Source organism: Apium graveolens, chromosome 3 (assembly GCF_009905375.1).
Source record: "Apium graveolens cultivar Ventura chromosome 3, ASM990537v1, whole genome shotgun sequence".
In the NCBI taxonomy this organism is placed as follows: domain Eukaryota; kingdom Viridiplantae; phylum Streptophyta; class Magnoliopsida; order Apiales; family Apiaceae; genus Apium; species Apium graveolens.
The window spans coordinates 123,962,805-123,987,744 of record NC_133649.1 but is presented as its reverse complement, the minus strand read 5'-3'; the positions used below and the strand labels follow the sequence as shown (position 1 = coordinate 123,987,744).

At 33.8% G+C, this 24,940-nt stretch overlaps 1 protein-coding gene across 1 annotated transcript in view; it reads right to left on the bottom strand.

The window, feature by feature from the left end:
* Positions 1-8,712: 8,712 nt before the first annotated feature.
* The window catches only part of LOC141714559 (uncharacterized), a 57,533-nt gene continuing 41,305 nt past the window's right edge, over positions 8,713-24,940 (bottom strand). The window contains exons 2-5 of the mRNA XM_074518073.1: positions 21,931-22,002; positions 13,475-13,644; positions 12,960-13,393; positions 8,713-8,743 (exon numbers count right to left, since the gene is read on the bottom strand). Of these exons, the coding sequence (XP_074374174.1) occupies positions 8,713-8,743; positions 12,960-13,393; positions 13,475-13,644; positions 21,931-22,002 (707 nt within the window). The remainder of the gene's footprint in view (positions 8,744-12,959; positions 13,394-13,474; positions 13,645-21,930; positions 22,003-24,940) is intronic.

Genomic DNA, 24,940 nt, shown 5'->3' with positions numbered 1-24,940 from the left:
TCATGGACCAGGCTGCGTAATTTGTCTTTGTCAACATTGGATAGCTCAGGCCAAATGAGCTCTCCCTCCCCTTTGTCGACTCCATAACTGATCAGCTGGTTCAGTGAATAAACGAAGCTCTGATACCAGATATTGAAAAACAAACCAAGAATCGTATCAACTAAAAGATATAAAGCAAACTTGCCAAAATGATATTACTGAATGAAGATTACATAAAAATGAAGGTTAAAAACTACAGAAAGAAAACAAAATACTTAAGCAAAATGAACTTACGAAAAACCAGGAATAGTTGCTGATTTTCCTCCACTACAATCCTAATAAAACTGAACTACCAACGACTATTTCAGATGCATACAAACGTGTATAATGCTGCTGACTTATTCAAATAAAACATAATAAACTAAGCCCATACGTTAAGATTAATAAAAAGCCCAACACTTCCAACAATCGTCGTGTTGTGAGCAGAGAGCATATGCATTTGGGTAATGATATATGCATACCCCGATTGATTGTTGCACACCCTAAATTAATTACTTAGACCATAATATCCTTATTTATCCTCCTTCCATTCAAACTGTTTGTCAATTCATTCGCTACTTTGCTCCAGCCTGGCGTCTGCTACACAAATCGAATAAATCTTAGAGTAAGTGACGAACTATTAGTACTTTAATTACTATTATATTAGTTTTAGCGTTAGAGAGGTGGAAATGCTTAAACTTATTATTCATATGAATATCTAGAGCTATTATTTTTTTAAAATTAATATTTTGTGTCCAAATTAATATAATTGATAAAGATAATTCAAGTACAAATGTTGATTTAAATAAATTAAAATTATCGATTTCTTATATAAATATTATATTTAGAGTAAATACAAATTGTATATATAATGTCATTGTAATAATAAAATGGAATCTTTCGAGAATAAGGAGATTTCAGTGTTCATGACTTGTACATAAATAAACATATTATTTCAGTTTAATCCTAAAAAAATATTATAAAATCATCATTAATAAGGTTGGGTCATCAAAAATATTCAAAAAATCAGATATCCGTTAAAAAAATTTGCATTTATATCCGAGAAAAAACGGATATTATACATCTCCGAAATAAAGTAGATATTATTTGTATCTGAATTCGACAATTACGAATACGGACATGGACATAGGCATATATCCATATCCGAATTATTCTTGTATGGTTACATTAGAATAGTACTTCCTCCGTATCTCTCATTTATTTACATTCCGGAGAAAGTACCCGACACGCATTTTAAGACACATATAAAGTATAGTTGCATAAATTTTTTAATATTTTTTTGAATAAAAATTTAAACATTCAATTTTTATTTAAAATCATAAAATCGTAAAAAAAAAGTTTTAAATTATATTTTTTATGTACTTTAAAATGCGTGTCAGACACCCTCTCCACAAAGAAACGAGAAGAACGGAGAGAGTAAATTTTTTACGTATAATATAACATGAAATAAAAGGTATATTTAAAAAAACTAATATATATATATAAATTAGAAAATTAAAAATTAAACATAAAAAATTTGTATAATAAAAGGCAAAAAGATATACCGGAAAGACACATGTGAATAAAGCAGCAAATGAAAACATCAAAGTAAGTATTCATTGAATGTTTGAGGTTAGTTTTGTAATATTAAAAATTAGGGTGTACAACAATCAATTTAGATGTGCATATATCATCACCCATGTATTTTTTTGTCGTGTACTGATCTTACTCGTTTATTTCAAAACAAAGGCTATGTGTCAGCTTTAGATCAACAAGTGCAATAAAGATTTTAACCACGCTAATAACCTATAGCTAGTGCCCGTATAAGAAATTTTAAAATAAGTAACTTATAATTTAAATCGAATAAATGACTGATAAGTTATAAGTCGATAAATGTTTATAAGTTATACAAATGTTTAAATAATTTAACTTATAAGTCAAAATTTATTTTGTTTAAATAAAATAAAATAAATAATTTATAAATATAATTATCTTAATTCTTATATTTTAAGTTAGATTAACATTTAAAAAATATATTTTAAAAATAAAATTGATAAAAAATCAAAAATCAAAAATAAGTTGAGAAAAAGTATGTCGTTACCAACATTTATCTTACCGGCTTATAAGTGATAAATTCAAATTTTAAGTTGGGTCGACAAACACTTGTTAATAAATTATTGCGGGCTTATAAATTAATAAACTGACTTAAATGATTTGCCAAATAGGGCCCTAATCTAATGCATTCAATTCCCTTGTCTCATTGCACAACACATGCCTGGAAAATTACTTCCTACTTTGCCGTTCAAAATTACTGATCAAGCTGGCCATTTACCTTATTACCGGACTTTCAAATTATTTTATGACGGTGATGACGAACATGATCTTTACCTAAGTTTGGGTTCGAAAATCTGATCCAATCGAATTTAATCAAAATTCGGTCAAGTCCGTTCTGATCAAAACCTGGGTTGGGACCGGCCGGGACGGTTCGAACTTGGGATCTCGACGGATCCTATATTTTTAGGCAAAACTCTATCCGATTTTTGGCGCGGCCCAATTAAAACTCTGAAAAAAAACCGATTAAAATTTAATTATTCTAATATATTTTTTTATATATTTATGAATTTATATTTACTATAAATATAAATAATATTTTTTACATATTCATGATTAATAATATTATTTTTATACTTTATTGCAGGATTAATGAAAGAAAACATAATAAGTACAGTATATATATTTTGATAACATTGATAAAACTTATTATTCTATAAATCTTTTTATTTTTTGGCGGACTTAAATATTTTTAATGAAATAACGTTTTCATAAAATATTTCATGCAAACTTAAACTCTCTTCGTCCCAATGAATTCTTAACATTTGAAATAGAGTGCTCGACGCGCATATTAAGGTTTTTATCTGCTATAATTACATAAATTATTTTAAAAACTTTTTTTATTTGAAAAAAAATAAATGTCCAAATTTTTATTCAAAAAACGAAAATTTTAAAAATAAGTTATGAAACTCTACTACACAAGAGCCTTAAAATGTGTGTCGGACCCTCAATTTCAAATGTTAAAAATTTACCGGGAGAACGGGTACATATTACAATGATCTTGTTGCTAACATATATAGTATTCAGAATATGTAATAGAACTCGGTCTGATTTAAATTAGAAAAAAACCCATTTATCTGAAAAAAGACCTGCCAACCTAGAGGACCTAAACAAATTCTGATATTTTCAGAAAACTCAGTCCTAACCGGTTAAAATCAAATTCCAAAAAGTCCGGTTCGGTCAAAATCCGGTGCAGTAGGCTTATAATATCAGAAATCACATTAAGGCGGTAAACAATTGTCATTAACCCTTTATCCGAACAACCTAGTGCTTAACAGAGGAATCAACAAAGATGAACGCTTGGTAAATATAGACAGCTTCGCTTGGTAAAATATAGACAGCTTCCACGATGAATCACTTTACTTTAAAAAGTACCTTAATTAGTTATGAGATTGTTTGATGATTCTCTCCAACTATATAATTAAATCATGAAAACTTCCAGCTCAAAACAATTATTCCATCCCTGATCCCGGGGAAACATGTTTGCAAAATCAGAAACAGAGATGTGTCAATTATTTTTATCATCTCTTTGTGAATTGTCATATTATCGAAAGTTGATCTTTTTTTTTCCAAATCAAGAATTCAACTGAAAAACAAGTGCGTACTCCCTCCGTGGTATGAGGCGGAGTTAAGAAAAATATAATTTAATGATAAAAAATAGAAAAAAATAATTATATTAATTAATATTTAATGTATAAAGTGGGTGTATTAGACAAAAATAATGTATATATTTAATTTTTATATTAAAATTTTTGAAATATATACAATTGATAAGGACCTTTCAAATATAAAATTATATATAAATGAATGGGATAGAAGAAATACTATTTAATATAATTGGCGGATTTGCATTTGCACAGTAAATTGTTCGTTTTTTCGTGCGTGCGTGTAAGCTTCGGAAGAAGCATGATTTTATTAGATTTGGAGTTAAATTATCACATAATTTGGACAATAGTTTGGTTGCTTAATTGATTACGTTTCAAAAATCTTCCAATGTTCAAACGAAAAGAAAAAACAACTACTAGTAATTTTTAAAGATTCCGAGCAACAAATGGTGCTCACTCGGATCTTGTTCAGTCGCTGGTTGCAAAGTTAAGATTTTATAGCAATTGGGTTGATTTCCGCTCAACGCGTGATTTTAATTATCGTTTTCTTTATGTGCGTTTACTTTTCTACTGACTCTCAACAACAGACATGTGCGGAAGAAAATCATCAGATGAGCACATACATGGCACACACACCAACGTTATGCATTCGTGTGTCGTTTACTGATCTTTGGAACTCGTTTATCATGAGACAAAGCAATGATCTAGGTCTGCATCACTAACATAAGTAAGAATGCACTAAAAACTAATTAACCTAATTCATTGAATTTTAACACCCTAGCTAGCTAAACGGAAATGGAAGTTTTCTTCTCAGTATGCAACACATGCCTAACCTAATTACTAATTTAATGATTAGCCATGCAATTAAGTCTTCAATGGCAACTCGAGGTAGCAATTCATTGACGTTTCCATACAATTTACTAATCCTTTCACTGAGATCATGATCTTGCAACATAAACAAGAGACAAAAAATTAAAAAGCCACTGACTTAATATTTGTTTATAAGTAATTTTAATTTTAAGTTGGAGAATATATTTCTGCCCGAGAAGTTAAAAAAATTGCTTTAAATTAAATTTAGAAAATAACTTGCTACCGATTAATAGGGCGCAATATTAATTCATTTATTTTTACGAAATTAATCGAGCACAATTTCAGTTGTTTGTATGTGGACAAGGAAATTAACCCTACTCCTAACAAAAAAGATGGAACACTTGGCAGAATAGACAGTTATGAATCTTTTTATGAAATCGTATGTAGATTTTGCATCAGAATTGGTTACCAATACTTGTGGCCTGCATATGTTGAAGTGATACAGTTCAAGTGAAAGAAGGTTACTACTATAGTTAAATTTTGTTAGATAAATATGCCCGGAATCTGCAAATTTTATTTATTTAATAAGATTATCAATTTATTGTAGTTAAAGTTATATTTTATTTATTATATTGAGATCGCAAAAAAATATTTATTTGACGAGATTATTCATTTATCGAGATATTACTCTAATTTTTTATTTGGTTCGTTCTCGTTTCGTTCCACTCAATTATTAATATTAAATATATAAAAGAAGAGGAGAAAATGAAAATTTTAGTGAAATTTATTGAATTAGAGAACTAAATATTATTTTGAAAAGTAAACAATTAACTGGTACATTTTTAAAATAAAATTTACAATTGTCCTGGACAGAGCAAATGAAATTGATACTAAATAACAAGAAGTTTGAATTTACTGGAAGACACGGAAGTAAGTGAATTGATTTGCTCCAAGTGTGTTATCACTCCCCCGAATTAGTTGAGTTGCGCAAGTTGGTCTCAACACCGGATTAGAAAAAAAAATGATACCAAATACGTAATTATTAAAACGATAAAGTACGACTTCAAGAAAAAAAACCATTCATACTCAGTCTTTGACATGACGCATGTTCTTCATAGAATTGAAAGTCAAGAACTTGGGTGATTGATTAAAAGAGATGTAAACACAAGCCCCTAACCAGTACCTACCATTGTGCCTAGCCTACCAAATCACCCAAATTGTCTCAACTTTCTGACTGTCACTCAACCTCCTTTTAATTTTCTTGCCAAATATACATTTATAATTCATAGTATTTCAACGGGGAACTTAATTTTAAAGATGTGAATTGTTCATTTTCCTTATAATTTATAGTCATTGTTACAATAAGAACTTGATGTTAGATTGATCATTGAATGTAAATTGATGCAGAAATGGATCTAAAAGTAGTTCAGATATGTTTTGTTTGTACAAATATGAATGGGTTTTACATAAAGGGGCAATTGGTATGTATTGGCTTGTATCTCTGTACGTTATTCAAGTTCGTTTGCTCTTTATGTGATCATTGTAATTGTTATAGTAATTTTTATATATTAGGGAGTTTATCTTGCTTACTTTTTGCAAATTATGCAGTTTCTGCCATTGCCATTTTATGTAGACTATGGTAGTCACCTCCATGTTGAGGTTAAGTTGTTAGGACCCTTGAATATTCTTTGGACGGGAAAATATCACATAAAATCGAAGAGCATCCAAGATTTGTCAGATATGATGACTTTCTACTTAATGAAACCCTACCACATGGTTCTACTGGAATTTGAAGGAGGAGCGCAATTTAATTTTCAAGTATATAATCTGTATGCGGTGGAAATGAGATATACAGAAGTTTCATGGGATTCTGACTTGATGTGGACTGATACCGATCTATAAAGACTAATACCATTTTTTCTTATAATGCTACAACTAATTTTCGCACTGCTTATCACATACTTATTGAAGGCAAACATTTGTTAGGCACTGCATTCACAGAGGTAACAAATAGACATACATATTTACATATTTATTTTAAAATATTGTAGTTTATTGTGTTGCCCATAATATTATTGTACCGTCTAGGTTATCAATTCAGATATTTGTGACAAAATTGGGTTATGTGAAAAGTCTCCACTCATTATAATTTGTTTTGAAGATCAAGAATGGCATATTCATGTAAAGTAAGTTCATGACACAATATTTTTTACTAAGGAGTGGAATTGGTTTATTTAAGATACAAAAATTAAAATTGGTGATACCATTGCTCTCCAGCATACTGCTAAAGCTCTGAAGTTTAAAATATGTGTTTTTGATGAATCTGTCATTCCAAAAGAGGGAAATTATTGAGGTATTTTGTCATTTTTAGTTTATGATTAAAAACCTAAGATTTTAAAATTGTTTCCTGTGTTAGATTTAAACAGGTGAGATAGATGATGTTCAATATTGTGGAAAGTTTTTTAATATTATTACAGATCACACGTTACAGTTCGGGGTCGTGGTATGTTTGTATTTTGTTTTTATTATATATGTACTCAATAACTGAAATGAGATCTTGGATCAATTAATAACCTTACTACGCAAGAAGTACCACATGTGTTTTACTAACATCATGGTAAAAAACTTGCCAATAACTTAAAAATCTTTCTCGATGGTGGAATGCGTGCAAAATTTCAATTCTGTTTTGCGAAAATGAAGATTTATGGGATGAATCAGTTTTTACGGAAGTATATGTACATGAGAGTTATATTATGATTTTTAAATATTTGGGTATCTTGGACTTTGAAATTTTTGTTTATAATATGGAATGCATGAATCACCTTCTTAATTGTTATGGAACTTACCGCTTTAAAGATTTCGTGTTTCCTTCATGTTCTGAAGAAATCATTGAGATTGATGATATCTTGGATGTAATATCATAAGGTAAAAATAATTAAATCTTTCAATATTCTTTCTTTAGGATATCAGTTAGATGTTGAGTGTTTATGCGTTTGTGTCATGTTACTTTGAGTGATAGTATTAAAGGGAATTCCTAAATTCATTTCTTTATAAAAGTCTTTTTATATTTCATATTTGAATCTTTTTATATTTTGTCATAAATTCTCACGTTTGGGAGTATATGGATGATGATTTGTGGACAGAATATTTGTTGTCAAAGTCTCACTCCCAGATCAATGCTTATGATGAGAGGAATAGAGACTTGCAGTTGCCAAAGTTATTGGTAACTAACTTGCAGTTAATTAACTAATCAACATTTTATGGTTATATAAGCAAAAGGTAAATGACCTCTAACATACAAACACGGAGACAGAAAAACCTTCTCATATATTTGGGCAAACATGATTTCACGCAGCGCAAAGAGGAAACGATGGTCAGGAATTAAAAATGTGGCAATGCAAGAGTTGCATAAATTAGATGTCACTTCAGCAGAATTCAACACTGATTTGGAAGACGTGAATATTTTCTTCTTAGAGTTGTATGCATCCATGGAAAGTAGGCAATGTGATTTGTTTGCTCGTTCGGTTGACCTCGAGGAACAAATCGAGTATTTATTACATATGTATTTTTTTCATATTTTCCCGATGCTTGGTAAGTGTGTTGAATAAATTTATCTCTTTCCTTTATAGCAACATAGAAGATATTTTGCAGAATGGATCAAGAAAAAAATATGGAGAATTATCCCAAAGCAGTGATGAAATTCCACCGTCTTATATGGAAAATTCACTCAGATTCCTAAGTGATACGTCCACCTCTCTGCGTGGTCATGAGACAACCTTGAAACTAAACGTTGCATAAATGATGAGTGGCTTTCAAAGGTTTGGCGATGGGTGGAAGGAACATCTTGCTAATTTGAATGCTCGGGCTGATCAGTTGATTGAAGCAAGTGCTAAAATTTGCATATTAATGGATGATTATAATCATAATATATAATTCATATTTCAGTATATTATTTGAAGAATGTTAGTATGTTATTTTGTAATCAACGTTAGTATAAATTAGTAACAATGTTATAATGGAGAAAATGTTTGTAAGACTTTTGGATTAAAGTGAACATTGTTGTTATCTATATTCAAATTAAATCATTTTTGGATTTTTGATAAATTAAAATATTTTGGATTTGTCTACCAATCTACATGAAATATAGTCTCATCTGTAGTTTTGTATATTAGTCCCATTTGTAATAGCCAGATGTAATACTACATTTACATGTCATAAGTATACATTGAATTAGGCAATGATATATAACAGATGAATAAAACACTCATATGAGCCTACATTATAATTTATTTCAATCCAGGAAAAAAAGATTGGTTGAATACTGAAATCTCAAAACAATCATCTTTAAAAAGTTATAAAGTTCATATGTAATGCAAAATAACAGACATTCCATAATACAATCTGGCTAAATATTATTATGACTAAAATGATTGCAAATGCGTAGGAAAGAGTTCACGTAAAAAGTAGTTTACTTAGACCGCTCCACCAAGTATCATGTAAACATAATAGTACACAACATGTGCATTAGAGTTTATACCTCTCACATTCATGTTTATATCTCTCCACCAAGTAATAATTTACATCTCTCAAAAAGTGTTTATACATTTGCCTCAACACTTCAATAGCCAAATGATTAATATTGAAATAAATCTGAGAACATGATGAACTTCTTATCTGCAGTGAACCTATTAGAAGCAATGTAACAATAATCTTTAGTTTAGACCATGAAAAACGATTATAGTTTTTAGAGTAAAGACATGTAGATTGACAGTAAATGGAACTATTTTGGATTAGTGGCCTCATTGTTGTCAAGATCACTATTGGAGGATACACAACATTTCCCTCAAGCGTTGTTGCTACATCATCAATAAATTGATCCCAAGAAAAAATCTTAACACGTTACTGATATTGAAACAAAAATAATGAGTCTATCATATTAACATTGGAAAACACCGATCTAGACTATATTTTATTAGTAAATCATGGTCTAACCTGCCATCAAATAACTCAAAACAAAGAAACTTTTTTCACCAAATCATGTACAAACTTGCTTTACTGGTTCAATGTTCTGAGCCACGCCAACAATATCTATCAAATATTTACTATTTAGAATTGTTAAATGATAATTTAAAATAAAAAAACAAACGTGTGATAAGATAAAAAAAATAACTATAGCATTTACAAGAGGCACATGCTCAGAAAGTGACATTGCAAGTTCAGAAATCCCAGGAATAGTCTTAAGTTCAAACTTGTGTCTTGGAATGGTATTTACTTCAAACGGAATAGGATGGACAATGTTATCATGTGCAAAATTAATAATCTTATCAGAAGATACAGGTCTCAAAAGTCCTGCAGCCTCCATTAACTATAAAGTTGTGAATATCATATTTGTTTCCTTCAAGTATGATATTGCTAACATCATGCTAAAGCACACGATTTACAAATGCAAAGACATGACAATCCAGCATAACACAAGTTCATTTAGAAACTTTTATATATAAACATTGATCAAATACTACTACTTTACAAAGTGAACGATATTACCTCTGAATCAAGAAAAATTAGATTAACACATCAGAATTGTTGAATGCGAGAAAATGAAGGCCACATTCGAGTAATACGTACACGAACCCTCCAATCAGTCCTAGTGCTATCAACTGATGCAAGATTATTTTTCATGCCTGTAATCTTAAAGGCTAACAATAAACAAATGATTATTAAAGGGCTACCCAATTTAAGCACTCATAGAACATGTGTTGACCTTATGATGCTCGTCTCATTCTATTCCATATCTTATGGATATATATAACCGTATATGTATGAGGATTAGTACGTCAGTCATGGATTTAGATACATGATTGATGTTAATCCAGATGGCGTAATCTTTACCCATTAGTTTGTTAGGATTTGTTAGCATGGTGCTGAGTTGAATTATTCAGCCATTGAGAAATTCGCTTTAGCCTTGGTAATGGCTTCAAGAAAGCTGCGTCCTTATTTTCAAGCTCACCAAATTGAAGTGCTAACAAATCAGCCACTGAGAAATATCATTCACAGTCCCAAGGCAAGTGGGAGACTGATTAAGTGGGCAATAGAGTTGGGAGAGTTCGATCTCAAGTATAAGCCACGTACGGCCATAAAAGCCCAGGCACTAGCTGACTTCGTGGTGGAATGTACCATACCCAACCAAGAAGTCGGGGGGCAGGAAGATACCATACCTCAAGACAAGAGAGTCGACAATGGGGACAGGGAGAAGAATGACAAGGAGAAAGAATATTGGGTTCTCTATTTTGATGGAGCATCAAAAACAAATTCCAGTGGAGCAGGGTTGGTTTTGCAAAGCCCTGATGGGTTCTTAATTGAGTATGCTATGAAGTTAGATTTTCCAACCACAAACAATGAGGCAGAGTATGAAGCCCTGATAGCTGGCCTTGGTCTAGCTGGGACACTTAGAGTCAAAAACTTAAAGGTCCGTGGAGACTCGAAGCTGATCATATCCCAGGTAAAGGGAGAATTTGAGGCAAGGGATGATACGATGGCTAAGTATGTCCGCCTAGTAAGGGCTGTGATGACCCAATTTAATGAATGCCATGTTGAACACATTCCAAGGGAAGAAAATGTTAAGGCGGATGCGCTATCAAAGTTCGCTTCGTCTGAGATTGAAGAAAGTTCAGGAAGTGTGTACTTCCGTGTTTTGAAGACACGGAGCATAGATGTTAAGCTAGTGGCTCCCATAGGCATGGGGACGTCATGGATTGATCCCATCAAGGCTCACATTCAGACCGGTTGGTTGCCAAGTGATGCAACTGAAGCACGGAAGTTAACTGTTCGGGCACTAAGATACTCTTTGATAGATGGGATTCTTTACAAAAGATCTTTCGTGGTTCCCTACTTGAGGTGTCTCAGGCCCGATGAGGCACGCTTGGCTCTTGAAGAAGTGCATGAAGGTATTTGTGGACAACACTTGGGGGGCAGGGCCTTGGCTCATAAGATAACTCGTTTAGGCTTCTATTGGCCAGAAATGATGGCTGATGCCAAAGAATATGTAAAGAAGTGTGACCGCTGTCAGAAGCATGCACCAATTGTTAGACAACCCCCTGAGATGCTGACCTCTATCAACTCGCCTATTCCCTTTGCCATGTGGGGGATGGATATTCTAGGGCCTTTTCCTATGGCCACGGCACAAAGGAAATTTCTGATTGTAGCCATTGATTATTTCACCAAGTGGATCGAAGCCAAACCCTTGGCCAAAATCACTACTAAGCAGGTTGCATAATTCCTGTGGGAAAACATTATGTGCCGATATGGAATTCCCCGTATCCTTGTCACTGACAATGGAACACAATTCAACAATGAGGAATTCAAGAAGTATTGTGAAGAAAATGAAATCGAGTTACGATTCACCTCTGTGGCTCACCCGCAAGCCAATGGACAAGCAGAGGTAGCAAATCGGATAATCCTGGATGGACTAAAGAAGAGGATCGAGAAGTCAAGAAATAATTGGGTAGATGAGATACTTCCAATATTATGGGCCTACAGGACTACTTGTAGAGTCACGACAGATGCAACTCCTTTCATGTTGGCATATGGGGCGGAAGCAGTAGTTCCCGTGGAGATATCACATTCCTCTCCAAGGATTCAGGCTTTCGATGAGAAAGAAAATGAGGAAGGGCAGAGATTAGCCCTGGATTTAATTGATGAAGTGCGAGATAAAGCACATGCAAAGATAGTAGAATATCAGAAAAAAGCTTCATTCTACTACAACCTAAGGGTTAAAGAAAGGTTTTTTAAACAAGGCGATCTAATCTTGAGGAAGATAGAAGCATCTGGTGTAGGACAAAAAGGGAAGCTTGCCCCGAATTGGGAAGGGCCGTACAGAGTCAAGAGTGTTCAAGGTAGAGGAACCTACAAGCTAGAGACTATGGATGGTTTTGAAGTCCCGAGAACTTGGCATGCACAAAACCTGAAGGTTTACTATGTGTAGGGAAGCCGGATACGATTCTCACTCGTCAGGATGGCGAGTAGGTTGAAAAGCACCTTGAAGCTTTGTTTGCTTAGGATTTATATGTTTTAGTTTTATTACGAAGTTTATTAAGACTTGTGTAAGGGACGAATCCCAGACAATTTTATGAAATTCATAAGTTCTTCAAAGTATGTTTGTGGCCTAACAAATAAAAATCAAATGCATGGATGCAAGCATAAAAGGTGATAAATGAAATAGATCTGATAGATGTTACAAAAGTTTGATAAATAAAGTCTCGAAAATAAAAAAAAACAAGCCACGCAGGGCTGAAAAAGCTCTAAGGAGCTGAAGTACCCTCGGCATCCATATCATCGTCCTCTCCACTCTCGCTGGATGTCTCTGTCATCTCGGAGGAGGAGGAAGAGCTGTCGTCCTCAGCAGGTCTGGAAGAAGACTCGGGAGGAGGAAGGAGTGGATCCTGAGGAACATGGTCCGAGACAACTACTCGGGTACGAAACCTCTGTAGCAAAGCCTCGTCATCAGGGCAGATGTAGTCCGCCGGGTTAATATCAGGACAAGCCTCGTTCACGGTCCCAAGGGCCGTGTCCCAACCAGTCCTAAAAAACTCGGGAAAGACTGAATCATCCCTAATCCTCATGGATTGGGCAAACTCCTCCGAGTCCAGATAGTTGTCTATAGCTTTATCCTTCTCCGCCCGAAGTACCACCAGCTCGGCGTTAGACTCTCTGAGTTCTTCCTCCTTGCGCTTGAGCTTCTTCTCCAGGGTAGCATACTTCTTCTGTTGCCTCCTGAGGGCATTATCGGCCTTATCAGAAGCCCGCTTCCATGATTCGGCTTGCCTCACAGCGCCTTGAAAATAGGCGTTAGACTGAAACAAAGCAATTAACAAAGTATAAGGCAAGAAAATGCTACAAGAACGAAAAATAAGTTCAAAAAAGAGAAGGCATACCGAAGCCAGAGACTGAGCTCCCATGAGCTTGATCCTCTCAAGATCAGGGGTGGCCACCACATCAGTAAAATCCTTGGGGGTCACGCTATGGTAAGACCAATCCCAAGCATGTTTCGTGGAACCAACTACGGTGTCCCCTCGGCGGAATCCCCAGAGAGGCTGAAAGGCGCCTGTGGCAGCAGCAGTAGGGGCAGCAGCAGTGATAGGAGTACCATGGCCTCCAGCTCCTTCAGTTGAGGCCTCCCCTATAGGCTCTTTGTGCTTCTTCAAAAAGATAGGCTCCGTGGCCTTTCCCCGGGTGTCTAGGCCTGCGAGCCGAGCTTTCTTCATCCTAGCTGTTTCCTCAACCAAAGGAACATTGTCCTCGTTAATCTCCTTAGCAGCTGAAACAAAGCAAAGGACAAAATAAGTGAAGTTAATAATGCATGAAATGAAGTAAAATTGAGAAGGGAAAAAAAATACCCTGTTGAGAAACAGAGGATAGTCCCACATGAATCAGGGAAAACTCCTCTAAGAGAGTCCAGCTGGTGGTCGTGCCATCATCCTGAGTAAGCCCATTATAAATAATAGTTTCTTCAGGAGTTAAGTGAATGGATTTGAGGCTACCATCACTGACCTTCCCAAAGGAAGATCGAAAAAGTGTGCCCCAGTCACCATTCTCCCAACGTAACCCGACGAAACTATTCCTCCAATTTTGATTATTATCAGGAATAGAGGCACTGTTAAAGATATGTTTGCTTTTGGGCCTTTGATTGACATAGACCCAGCCGCAGATACTGGAAGAACTATTGTAACACTGAAAGACTTTCCTAAAAACAGCTACAGAAAGAGGAAAGCCCTCCCTAAGACAGCAGACCATAAAACATAGAATGTTCCTCCAGGCGTTTGGAGGAAGCTGACACGGGTTGATTTGTAAATCAGCCAAAAGATGAGGAATAAAGGGGTGAAAAGGAAACCTAAGCCCAGCATTAAGGGCATCTGTGTAAATGAAAAGAGTATCGGGTCTCCAGTGGCAAGTACGATCACCACCAGAGACTGGAACTAATCTAAGAGGAGGAAGGACGTTATAACGAGCATTTAGTTTATTGAAGTCTATGTTGTGCCAAGTATTACAATGATTAAAAGAGTCGAGATGTGCAGTGGAGGGATATTCATCCCCCCTAGTGTTAATCATATCAATTAAAGACATATATGAAGAGCGGATCTCGATATCCTTACCTCGTTTTGAAGCCGAGGCTATCTTGGCCGCCCTCTCGGAACTCTTGTCAGCCATTTTAGTAAAGACTGGAAAAGACTTGGAAGGCTAAAGGAGGGGATTTGAGAGAGGAGGAGTTTAGAAATTTCTAGGATGATTGAAGAAATGAGATGAGAAGGTGTGAGGATTCCACTCTCCCATCCCACTCTTATATAGTCACAAAGAAGGCTAGTTGGGCCTAGAAAAGCCCATTTGGGCCCAAGAAAAGAATGTTCTGGAAGGATCCAGAAACGAAATTTAAATTAAATAAATATTTACAGAAATTTCTGGAAGAATCCAAAGAGAGCCATAGAAGTTCTGGAAAGTCAGAAATTTGAGCCAAAACCCGGCTAAAAGCAATGGGCCTGAATTTGAGCCCAAAATGTCAGCCCAAATTAAATTGAAAAGCCCAGAACTAGGGCCCAATTAAAAGGCCTGTGGAAAAGATGGTCAATAAGAAGCGAGCCCAGAAAAGGGCCTATATAATTAAAAGTGGGAGGCCCAGGATAAGGCCCACTATATTTAAAAAAAAAAAAACAAAACCCAAATAAAGGCCCAGGAAAATAGGAATAAAAGGTTTATTTCGATCAGGATTTGGACCTATTCGACCAGGAAGTGTACAGAAATCCAGATCGAAACTCTTGAGATCGAAATTGCTTCGATCAGGGCTTAGAAGGATGGTTAATTCGGTCAAAAAACAGGAATCCTGACCGAAAGGGGAGAAAATCCTATTCGAATGAGTTGAGATTGAAATTCTGTCGATCAGGGCTGAAGAAAAGGTTTATTTCGATCAGGATTTGGACCTATTCGACCAGGAAGTGTACAGAAATCCAGATCGAAACTCTTGAGATCGAAATTGCTTCGATCAGGGCTTAGAAGGAGGGTTAATTCGGTCAGAAACACAGGAATCCTGACCGAAAGGGACAAAAATTCCTAGTCGACAAAAAAAAAAAGGAAAAAAGGAAAAAAGGGGGTGAAAATCCTGGCCGAAATTCGACCAGGAATTGAGGTCGAAAACATTCTGCTCGAAACCCTGTCGACCAGGGCAATCTGAAGGCTAATTCGACCAGGATCCTGGTCGAATGGATTCCTGGTCGAAAATTGTAAAAAAAAAAAAGAAAAGGAAGAAAAAATCCTGGAAAATTATAAAAAAATAAGGAAATTCCTTAAAATAATTTCTGAAAAATGTTAATATTTTCAGAAATTAGGGAAAAAATCCAGAAATTAAGGATAAATCCCATAAAATTAGGGAAAAATCCCAGAAAATTAGGGAAAAATCCCGGAAATTAGGGAAAAAATCCAGAAATTAAGGATAAATCCCAGAAAATTAGGGAAAAAATCCAGAAATTAAGGATAAATCCCAGAAAATTAGGGAAAAATCCCAGAAAATTAGGGAAAAATCCCGGAAATTAGGGAAAAAATCCAGAAATTAAGGATAAATCCCAGAAAATTAGGGAAAAATCCCAGAAAATTAGGGAAAAATCCCGGAAATTAGGGAAAAAAATCCAGAAATTAAGGATAAATCCCAGAAAATTAGAAAAAAAATCCAGAAATTAAGGATAAATCCCAGAAAATTAGGGAAAAATCCAGAAATTAGGGAAAATCCCAGAAAATTAGGGAAAAATTCCTGGAAATTAAGATAATTTCTGAATAAAAGGAAGATTCATTGTAAATGTGTAGGTCGCTCCACACTTTACGCAAAAATGAAACCCTGTAAGGGAACGAATAGACTTAACTTCTGCGAAACCTAATCAATGTTTCCCAAAAGTTGGGGGGCAAATGATAGGGATAAATAAACTATGATTGTATAATTAAACACTGCATTAATTGTACAAACTGTGGGCTGCTAGGCCCAATAATAAGATGTATAATATTCAGACCAGAAAGGTTAAGCCTGATGGACCAGATCAGGCCTGGTGGAATAAAAAAGGCCCAAAAGCCCTGATTATTAATTAATTTCGTAATTAATTAATAAGGGAAAAATCAGCTATTGAGAAGAGTCCCGATAAGGATATAAATTCTTATAGATTAGCCTCAAGGGGACCTAAAAGGATAAGGAATCAGCTTCCTACTTCCTAGGACTCCTAAGTCTATCCTAATTCAGAGGCTTGTCCACCAAGTCTCCTATACCAAGTCCAATTCAAGGACCACCAACATCTATATAAGGGGCCTCACCCCACATATCAGAACTACGTTTTTTGACTTGATCCTTGGCAATCAGCAAGGTACGTAGGCATCTTGTTAAGGCAGATTGAGTCACGAAACACAAGAGCAGTCAAATCGAGCCTCAAAGCTCACGTTCCTTAGTATTAAATACAGCAATTATATATATTAGTTTTTAATCCATAACAATTACAATTACAAAGCATCTTATTGTAAAAACATATATATAGTCCGGTTGTTGAAAATTAAAAATGGTACTGATATAATTTTGGAAGCTATTGCAAATGTAGAATGAGAAGATGAGTGAACATGGATAACAAAATGACACATAATCTATTAAAGTTGGTGGTTATTAGTACTATGTATTGTGAAGATATTATGGCATAAAATACAAAAGTTAAAACTTGAATAAATAGTAATTTTTGTAATCCGTAATAAGGAAATATTCAGCTAAATAAACTTTTTGCATTAAAAAACACAAATTGTTAACTTTTATTTTAAGATTGTAGCATAATGTTAGAAATTTAATAAAATTCAAAAAAATTATAAAGATTTTTTTGTTTTAGCCAAATAATAACTTTTTGTTATTTTTGTTTATTATTTTTAAAATTTAAATATATTCATAATTACATAATTCGAATGTGTACCTAAAATATGTAATCTTACTTCATAATCGTAATTATGTAATAGCTTATAATTTTTTTATTACATCTTTGCAATTAAATAAATATAAATCATTACACATAGAGATGCGTAGTGGTTGACTTTTCAGTGGTTCAGTAGTTTTTGGTATCTTGATCAAAATAAACCCTTGCATGCAAAGCCCCATTCAAAGTCAATACTAACACCCAACCGCAATCTAAACTCTCCACAGAGCATCGACTGAGAACTTTTCCATCTAATCATTCTACTTCAGTCATGGAGGTATGCATTTACTCTCTCATTGAATTAGGAATGTGATGATTCAATATAAATCTCCAATAGATATTTATTATGTTTGATTTTTTCAATCCTGCTCATGTTTGCTTATAAATAAGTATTCTGGATAGCCTACATTCATGCTTCTATAAAATTAGTTATTAAGATTAATAAATTTTACAATGTAAGTTCATGATAAGATTCTGTATTGATTCCTATTGGGTATTTTTGCATACAGTATTGCCATATTCTATGTTGACTAATATGGCGAATAAATCAATCTAAATTTTTTAAGTATGTGGTTGATAGTTTGAATCCGTTTTGGATTTTAAGTATATTGTGATTTTGGTTATATTGCTTTAGTATTGGGACAGTCATTATAGATATTGAATTCTGGTATATTGATTTGGAAAAGTATCTGTCATGATTGTATTGAGAGATGTTTACCATTGCGCCTGGACTTCGCATCTGATTGATTCACAGTAGCGAGAGTTATTACAATATCCTATAATCCATTAAAAATAATTATGCTTCAAGTAGAAGTTAAAAAATAGTAAGATTAATTGTTGCATCGAACAGGTTTTACTAAATGGACGATGAGACTTGATTTGTAGTTGCTAATTATAGTTATTTTTATTATTCCATCTCAGCAGCAAAACTGGGACCCTGTCAAAATTCCAGCATTCATCATTCAGGTTGATCCAACAATTCAACCTCTCACGGATGAATTGGTAAATAATTTAATATTTTGTCCCAATACGTGTACTGACTTTGATAAATGAGTTAATGAATAAGTCATTATTTATGCCTTCAGATATTACCAATCCCCATTGCCTCTAAATATGGCGAAAATCTTCCTGCTAATGGATTAATAATCTTACCAAGTGACCAAGAGCTACAATTCTCTTATGAGAAAAACAGTGAATGCCTGAGTGGAGTTGGGGAACTCATCAAAGTTTTCACAGAAGGTATTGGTTGTAAACTTCTTCTCTGTTATAGAGGTGAAAGAAATTTCCGGGGTTACATTTTTGATGACACGGGATGTGAAATAAAGTATGTCATACCAGAAGAACCAAATTTCTACGTGGTGAAGCAAGGTAATACTGTAATCTGCTCTTGACTGTATGGTTGCACTTTCGCATTATTTTAAGTCATGATTGTAATTGTACTTTTTATAAACGTGATCAGCCAATGTTGCTGGAGCTGGATAGAAACTTTTAGTTGAAGCTAATGAGAATACAATCTATGATGGCATAATTGTAAGTTATTTTTTTATAAACTTGTAAAATGCTTAAATCGGGCAGTTCTTTTTATTTACATAATAGGAATACATAGGATTAATATGTTTTCACTTTCGATGCAGGATATTCCACCTTCTTTCTTGGCATGATTTGGCAAGCATATCCTCGAAGTTGTTCTCTACTCTCTCCCTTTGGATGCAGTGTTTACATGTTTTATTTGCAATTATGAGAAGAGGTTCTTTGGCCTTTATAAAATTCCACCAGATATTAATCTCAACCTGGGAGATTTTCTAGTGTTCACAAATTGGGAAGCTGGTCGGTTTGATGTTGTCATTTTTGACAAATATAATTGTAACGTCGTTAAAATGGACAAATCACAACCTTTTTCTGCAGAGTTACAGAAATTATAAACTGTAGTTTCTTGAAAAATAAGACTTGATTATGATATAATATTTTATGAAGATCGTTTAGACGCTTGAATCGCTTAATTTCGATTTACAGATCAAAAGTTACGACTGTTTTAATAAAAACGATTTACGCGACAAAAACAGCTATGAATTACGAACTTTAGAAATAGAAATAATCGACTTAAGAATATAAAAAAATCATGAAATTTTTATAGAGAGTAATAAATAGAGTTTATTAACTATCATTAAAAGTTCAAGTGAAAATATGGATTTTTCAGTTTTATAAAAATGTCGGAACCGAGACCGCGCGAATAAAAACCCTTAAGAATCGAGAGGAGAGCCGAGGGACAAAATATAAAAGACATTAACGGACATAAGGGATTTCGAAAATAAAGCGAATATGACAAGTACTTGTACTTATTGGAATAATAAGAGTAAAGTGAGTTGCGTGAACGATTAGTAAGTATCGCGTAGGTACAAGTAACGATAAATACGAAAGGAATCTAACGAAACGATAATTGTTCATAATTATAGATTTTCGGGCGGACCCTAGAGTACCCTCCACTTCAAAGTACCCAGTGTTAGGTAATGAATTATACACAGATGGGGGTGAATGTGTTTTGGTGTTTTTCTGCTTTTCTTGAAGTATTTATGGTGATGAACAAAGTAAAGTAAAACCTTGTAGTAAAATGTGTTAATACTAAATTTAAACAAGAAAGGTGAACACAAATCTTTCAAAACTCACTTAATTTTATATGAAAATTAAGAATGTTTTGCTACAAAATTTTTAGGCGCTTTGTTGTTAAAGATCTTAGCTTCTTCCTTGAGAGAATACAAGATTTTTTATATAAAATTGTTACATTTAAAACAAATCATCCAGTATTTACTTTATAGATCATTAAAACACTGGGTTTTACACAGTATGCAACAGCTTGTACTAAACTCTACTTTTCGATAACCAAATCTTTCTATTTCTGGCTTAATGTATCTTTGTTAATCTTGCATGCCTGTGACTTTACTTTGCCGGTTAATATTGGCCTTTGATCTTGTACTCTTCAAGCTGCTTTTGTAGACTTTTCAAATCAGTAATTGATTTGTTTGTTGATTGATAAACTTGGATATTAAACTGATCTGCATTCTGTACTTGAGCTTTTACATCGAGATCTCCAGTTCTTCATATAGAGAACTCGACATCTCGATAAGTATAATGACTTATCGAGATCTCTAATAACTCTATAGTTGTTTGACTTATCGAAGTCTCTGATTTCTCTAAAATAGAATTTGGCTTATCGAGATCTCTTATCTTCATATCTTCACTTTGGCTTATTGATGTCTCTGAGTTCTCTAGTGACCAATTAACTTATCGATATCTCATAGTTCTCTAGTGAAGAAATGACTTGTCGATATCTCTATTCTTCATGTCTTCAATTTGGCTTGTTGATATCTCTGAGTTCTCTAGTAGCTTTTCTGTAATGCCCTCCAGACCCGGGGTATAAGTCTGGGGGTTACTAGCTAATCACCAAACCTGTACAATCTGAATAACAAATAATAAAGAAATGTATCTAAACCCCTTTAACACTAATCAAGATCTTTTTAGGTTGAAGTATGAAAACAAGAACCACTAACTACTTTATTACAAACCAAATTCAAAATCTTATAAACTCTCTTTATTACAAACCATTGTCTAACCAATTTTAAACTAATTTCATCTTTTATTCAAACACACGTACTAACTATCTACACTCCACCTGTTCAGGTAACTCAAAACTTTCTTCCTGGATTGGGATCAGTACCTTGGGTATGAGAGGATCCCGAGGCTTGACCCGCTTCATTACCACTCGAGTCCTGATAGGTTTCATATTTCTTCTTAACTGAAAATAATAAGATGAATAACAACAAAAAGGGGTGAGCCAAAAATTACTCAACAAGTCCGCAAATTATAAACTGTGTTAAAGCAGTTTAAATGAATCGGTAACCTGGTTATATCTTGGGTATATCTGCAAAGATATAACCCCGCGAGAATAGAAAGAAGGTCACTGCTGGCGAATGCAAATGAACTAAACTGGACACAAGTTCGCATCTTTACCCTGCTGATCAGCCAGGATATAGTACAGATCTATATCCCACTATATAGATCTAGTCGGGCACCCAGGCACTACGACCCATCTCAAGGATCCGGTGATGTCTCGGTCCTTAGGGTTAAGTAAAACTTAATCCCCAAAATATCACTATCCAGTCCATGGAGTACCAACCAGACCAATCGGTATGCTTTGATATATTATAATCACCAGAATATACCAATTTGTATGCGTATCAATTGGAATATGATTAAGGAATTCAAAGGAAAAGGAGAAATCAAGAATCGAAATGAAATATAATCAAGAGAATAACAAGTGTGTATCAGTGTTTTTGAACAAAAATCAAAAGAGTGCAAGTGTGATATGAATCTGAGGAATATCACTATTCTGAAATTAGAATAGGGGAAAAACTTACCTTCTGCGAGACTCATTTCAATTATGTCACCTTCGTCTATCACCAGCTCAACCTGCCCTACTGGCTTAGCTTCTGTTAGAGAAATAGACTGGTTTAGTCATTTCGTACTTCAATTGCGTCTCGAACCGACTTCACATCGTTCCTATTGTCTACCCATGCGCTTATGACTGACTCGTATATTATATATTAGCAATTAAGACTCGAGTAACCACATTATACACATAAGCACATAATCCACATAATCATTTTTATAGTTAAAAATAATTTTTTAGAATCAAAATCGACTCGTTGATCGCTTAACCGATCATTATCTCACTCGTTTCCTATTTTTCGGGAATTATCGAACTCGTCTTGGTACGCGATTCGGCTTATAATCAAACAAATAACAAGGTCAACTAATTTCTAGAAGAAATTAGGTTTTAATATTATTTTTAATGAAAATAATTCATTTTTCTGAGTTAAAGGGCTTTCATTTCGCTCGAATCGGACTAACAGTCTAATTAATATCAATTGGACACAGATAATTCAATTTATTAATCAATATAAATAATTATTACTAATTTTTAAATCCTAAAATATTTTTTAAATAATTATTTAAGAAAAATCAGAACTAAAAATGATTTTTCTATAATTTTGGAATTAAAATATATTTATTATGATTTATTGAAAATTATTTAATTAATTATCAAAATAATTAATAAATAATAAATAAATATTAATTAATTAAGAAAATAATTAAATCTGATTTTTTTAGAAAATATTTCAGAATTATTTATAATATAAATTAAATAATTAATTAATTAATTTATAAAATAAATAAAACTGATTTTATAATTAAAATAAAATAAAAATAATTTCCAAGAAACAGTTGTCAGAATTGGAATTCTAACAAAAACTGATCAAACCCGAGTTGCAAACCGAGTTGCAACCGGGTCACCAAGAACATCCTGGGTTGGGGATGAACTGGCCGGGATTTGCCCAGAATCCGGCGACCGGTCAGGATTCCGGAAACCCTAATTCATGCCCAAAACAGCTTCGTTTGGTACAATTTTTAAGTCCAAATCATTCCAAATCACTTCACCCTTCTGATTCAGGCCAAAACATACCAAAAACATCCCTGAATCTCCATCTCCGACCAAAACCGACATTAACTCCGGCCACAAATCAAAATCACAGAATCGTACATGAAACTTAACATTTTATAGTGCACATCAAAGCTAAGAAGATAAACAATCAAAGCCCTAACATTACAAGAACCAAATATTCACAGAAATTACGAAGCTAGGTTTTGAAAATCGAACATAAACCCTAATAATCAAACTTTGCTATCCAGACATTGTTTGTTCAATTAAACACCATGAACCGATTGCAAATAACATCAGGAAGCTATATCAATCATCAAAACATCATAATAACCCTAGAATCAAAAAGCCCTAATTCAAACATAAACCATAGAAATCGAAAATCAAGAACAAATTAAAACGTGAAATTGATGCTAGAAACAGAAAGAACAGATCAAAACCTTCGATTTGAGTACTTGAATCACACAATTTGATGCAAAAATTAGCTGGAAATCACAGTTTGATTCTCGACCCGATTCTGAAAATCCCGACCCGGAAAATAGAGAATTTTCTGATTTTTCTGAATTTTAATTAATTAATTAATAATTAGGCTATTTATAGTAGTTAAATTAATACTCCTACTAAAAATTAAGGCCCTAATTCTACATCTTTTAAAATTAATAAGCCCCTAATTTTATAATTTTTGAGATGTCATGTCTAATCTGATTTGTATTTTGTTTTCAGAACTTAACAACAAGACTTACCAGGACTTACTGAAATCAGAACTTACTGAAGTCAGAACTTAATATCAGAACTTAAGGCGTCAGAAGATATATATTAGGACTTGAGTGCGGGAAGACTTCAGATAAGGAATGTGGTTGATTTACAGGAGAAGATCTGAATTAAAACAAAAGAAGATATGCATGAAGAGTTAGAGGACTAGAAGACTTGTAGAAGATATCTGATTGATATATTTTAGGAGACAGAATTATATTCCATATCAATTAGAAGATATCTTGTAACTGTGTACTATATAAACACAACTTAGGGTTTACATTATAAGTGTTATTATAATCGAGAACATTATTCACTGTAACCTAGCAGCTCTTAGTGATATTGTTCATCACTGAAAGAGAACAACAGTTCTATTGTAGCAGAGTTTATTTGAATATACTTAATCTTTGTTATATACTTGTGTTGAAATCGATTTGATTGTATAAACACTATATTCAACCCCCTTCTATAGTGTTGTGTGACCTAACAAGTGGTATCAGAGCTATTCTGTTAACACACATACAGTAAAGATCCAAACAATCAATCATGTCTGAAGAAACACAAACTCCAACGAAGCCCACCAAAACTCAAGAAACTCAAAATATTCAAACCCACAGTCGATATGAGACTATTAGGGTTCCCATACTGAAAGCATCTGAATATCCTATATGGAAAGTAAAGATGGCTATATTTCTGGAAGCTACAGATCCAGAGTACCTTGACAGAATTAATGAAGGACCATATAAGCCTACCAAGCTCTCTGTTGCAGTTGCTGATCAACCAGAAAAGACCATACCAAAGGAGAGAGGTGAATACACACCTGAAGATATCTCATCTATTGCCAAGGATGCAAGGGTAAGGCATTTGCTGCATAGTGCAATTAATAATGTCATGTCTAACAGGGTAATTGGATGCAAGACTGCAAAGGAGATATGGGATGCTTTGGAGACAAGATGCCAGGGAACTGATGCAATCAAAAAGAACAGGAGGACTATACTCACTCAAGAGTATGAGCACTTAAAAGCTGATGAGTCATTAACTGATTTATATGACAGGTTTGTCAAACTCTTGAATGATCTGTCACTGGTGGACAAGGAATATGATCTTAAAGATTCAAATCTAAAATTCCTTTTAGCTCTTCCTAAAAATTGGGATTTGAAGTCTACTACCATAAG